The sequence below is a fragment of the Callospermophilus lateralis genome, chromosome 5, assembly GCF_048772815.1.
Source record: "Callospermophilus lateralis isolate mCalLat2 chromosome 5, mCalLat2.hap1, whole genome shotgun sequence".
NCBI lineage: Eukaryota > Metazoa > Chordata > Mammalia > Rodentia > Sciuridae > Callospermophilus > Callospermophilus lateralis.
Genome location: NC_135309.1, coordinates 15,773,588 through 15,776,892, shown reverse-complemented (window position 1 = coordinate 15,776,892; position 3,305 = coordinate 15,773,588). Strand labels below are relative to the sequence as shown.

The 3,305-nt window shown below is 65.2% G+C and overlaps 1 protein-coding gene across 1 annotated transcript; it reads left to right on the top strand.

The window, feature by feature from the left end:
- The first annotated feature begins 782 nt into the window (after nucleotides 1-782).
- Tlx3 (T cell leukemia homeobox 3) lies at nucleotides 783-2,841 on the top strand. The gene is made up of 3 exons (XM_076855674.2): nucleotides 783-1,203; nucleotides 1,565-1,808; nucleotides 2,631-2,841. The coding sequence occupies exons 1-3, from the start codon at nucleotides 783-785 to the stop codon at nucleotides 2,839-2,841; spliced, it is 876 nt and encodes a 291-aa protein (XP_076711789.1).
- Nucleotides 2,842-3,305: the final 464 nt, after the last annotated feature.

The following is a 3,305-nucleotide window of genomic DNA, read 5'->3' as shown; positions in this document are numbered from 1 at the left end:
GACGCCGCGGCCGAAGCCCCAGCTGGGGCGAATTCTCCCCACACGGGTCAGTGTCCTCGGTGGCGGGAGAACGCTACGGTGCTCCCCTCACCCCGCGCTCAGAGAGCGCGGAGCTTACGCCCCGGGATGCGCCTCTTTCGTTGCTCCCGCGGAGGTCGAGTCCAAGAGGCTTCCGCAGATGTCGCAGGATGGTTCCGGGGTTGCAACTCCATTGTAACTGGAAAGATTCATTTGGTTTGGGTTTTGCTCAGATGAAAAAAAAATAGGAGAAAACGAAAACCCCCTCGGCAAAACAATTTCACTAGCGGAGCCCTGCCCGCTGCACGCGGCAGCCAGGAAGCGGCCCTGGCCCGGAGGAGCGGGGAGCGTCTGCTAATTGCAGCTTCGTTAGATTTCGGGTTTGGGAGGCTGCGGTTCGGGCGCTAATATCCGCCGCCCATTATCCCGGCTAATAAATTTGACCTATTGTTCGTTTGTTAAAATGATGTCACCTTGGAACAGTCCCTAAGCTCCTATTTCCATGAATTAGGCCTTTATTGAAAGCCGGGAGCCAATGAGAGAAGAGAGGCTTGTTGATCGCAGCCAATGGCTGCGGCGGGAGAGGAATTAGCAGCGGAAACTCCAGGTTCGGTTCAAGAAAGATGACACAGAGCCTGTCGGGCCCGCGCACTCTTGGCAAAGTTTCAGTGCGACGAGAGGCGCCGGGCGCTCCATGGCCGCGCGGTAACGGGGATCCAGCCGCCTCCCCACCCAGCCCAGCCCAGCCCTTCCGCCCGCCCAGGATGGAGGCGCCCGCCAGCGCGCAGACCCCGCACCCGCACGAGCCCATCAGTTTTGGCATCGACCAGATCCTCAATAGCCCGGACCAGGACAGCGCACCTGCCCCTCGGGGCCCCGACGGCGCCAGCTACCTGGGAGGGCCCCCCGGGGGCCGTCCGGGCGCCACGTACCCGTCTCTGCCCGCCTCTTTTGCCGGCCTCGGCGCTCCGTTCGAGGACGCGGGATCTTACAGTGTCAACCTGAGCCTAGCGCCCGCCGGCGTGATCCGGGTGCCAGCGCACAGGCCGCTGCCCGGGGCCGTGCCGCCGCCTCTGCCAAGCGCGCTGCCGGCCATGCCCTCCGTGCCCACGGTCTCCAGCCTGGGTGGTCTCAATTTCCCCTGGATGGAGAGCAGCCGCCGCTTTGTGAAAGACCGCTTCACAGGTGAGCAGAACGGGTGAACAGGCGCCAGGCCTCGGCCCTCTCGGGGCCAGAGGCGCCGCGCCCTATGCGCTCTACTCCCGGAAACGATTCCAGAGGCCAAGCGCGGCGGAGGCCTCAGTGTCCAGGGCCCCAGGCCGCCTTGGAGGGGAGGGGAATCCGAGAGTTTCGGGGAAAATAAATCGGCGTCCCGGGGAAGGAGGAAGGGGGCGGGGGCGTCTCCCGACTGGTTTGGTGCTGCTGGGGACGTGTGGGACCAGCAAAACACAGGAGTACTCTGTTCCACGGGGCTCCACCGGTCTACACGAGGCCTAACGGTGGCCGAGCCAGGCTGGGCTTCAGGGGGCCTCGTGTGTCTCCGCAGCGGCGGCCGCGCTCACGCCCTTCACGGTGACACGGCGCATCGGCCACCCCTACCAGAATCGGACGCCGCCCAAGCGCAAGAAGCCTCGGACGTCCTTTTCCCGGGTGCAGATCTGCGAGCTGGAAAAGCGCTTCCATCGCCAGAAGTACCTGGCCTCGGCCGAGAGGGCGGCGCTCGCCAAGTCCCTCAAAATGACGGACGCGCAGGTCAAGACCTGGTTCCAAAACCGGAGGACCAAGTGGCGGTGAGAGAGGCCCGGCCCGGCCCACCTTGCACCTGCCCCGCCCCGCGCAGCAGCCTAGCTCTCCCCACTTACCCGCGCTGCCCCCTACCAACTCCCCGGGGCTGTGCCTCCCCCTCCCTAACGGATTTTATCTCCTGCTGGCCGCCTTTCGGGCTGTTGCTTTCCCGTCTCTTCCGCGCCTTGGCTTCTCTTCCATCTCCATCTGCATCTCTGAGTCCCTCCAAAACGTTCTGTGTTTTGTTCCGGCACTCACTCGTGTCCCCCTCACCTGCCCGCCGCCACACACACACACACACCCGGGCCTCCCCCATTCTAGTCCACTCCCCTCCCTTCTTTTTTCGATCCAACCGGTAAAAAGCGAAGCCCTGGCACCCAGGAAAGGGGTTCCAAGCAGGGCCTGGGAGAACTGGATCAGACTGACCCGCCCAGGGACGGCCGCGCTGGCCGTGCACTGCCAGTTCGTGCGTTCGCGGATCCCAGTGACCCTGCTGTCGGCAGGGCTGAGTCAGTTACTCACACGCCCTGCCCCTGTTATCCCGAGAAAGAAACGGTCTTTATTGTTGGCGAAGCCACAATATTCGAGCGTGCAGGTGGGTGGCGGGCGAGTTCCCTCCAGGCGCCCCAGCGGTGCACAACAAAACAAACGGCCCCAGTCCAGTCTCCCTACCCGCGGGCCTGCGGAGTAAATCGAGCCCGGAGGCAGACGGGCTCTATGCCTCGAGGTCCCTGGCTGGCCTCCGCTCCGGGAGGGCCGCGGCCGCGCCGGTGGCCCCGCAGTGCCGGGAGCTTGACAGTGCTGTCCCTCTCCCTCCCCCGGTGCAGGCGGCAGACGGCGGAGGAGCGGGAGGCGGAGCGGCAGCAGGCGAGCCGGCTCATGCTGCAGCTGCAACACGACGCCTTCCAAAAGAGCCTCAACGACTCCATCCAGCCCGACCCGCTCTGTCTGCACAACTCGTCGCTCTTTGCTCTGCAGAATCTGCAACCCTGGGAGGAGGATAGTTCCAAGGTCCCCGCCGTCACCTCGCTGGTGTGAGCCACCAGCGTTCTACGTCTCCACTGATCGCCGCCCCACTTGGCGGGGCGCCCTGGACCCTCAGCCGGGCTGGGGGGAACCGGGGCCTAGAGGGGAAGGGGCCGCCCAGCTCGAGGAGGCCCTAGGGCGCGGCCGCACACCCGCCGGCCACGAAGGGGGGCTGGGCCGGGCTCCGCGCGGCTGCACAATCCGAGCCCCCGCCCCGCGCCCCGTCCCGCCCCGTCCCGGGCTGACAAAGAAAGCGCCTTACGTTTCTCCGCCCCCCGCCCGCACCCCCCGGGCTGGGCGCCTGTATTATACTTTGTACTTTTGCCCAAACGTGTAAATAATAAAAAAGTTTTGGCTTTTTTCTTTAGAAACCGGCCACCTGCTTCCCCTGCAGGGGCCGCTGGAGGAGGGGCAGCCGACCTGGCGGTTGGGGGAAGCGCCAGGGGCCGGGGCACCCCGGGTTTAGCCTGGGATCA

Coding starts and splice junctions, on each gene's coding strand:
- Tlx3 (XM_076855674.2), top strand. CDS start 783: ATGGAGGCGCCCGCCAGCGCGCAGACCCCGCACCCGCACGAGCCCATC. Junction 1,204..1,564: donor TGTGAAAGACCGCTTCACAG/GTGAGCAGAACG, acceptor GTGTCTCCGCAG/CGGCGGCCGCGCTCACGCCC. Junction 1,809..2,630: donor AACCGGAGGACCAAGTGGCG/GTGAGAGAGGCC, acceptor CCCCCGGTGCAG/GCGGCAGACGGCGGAGGAGC.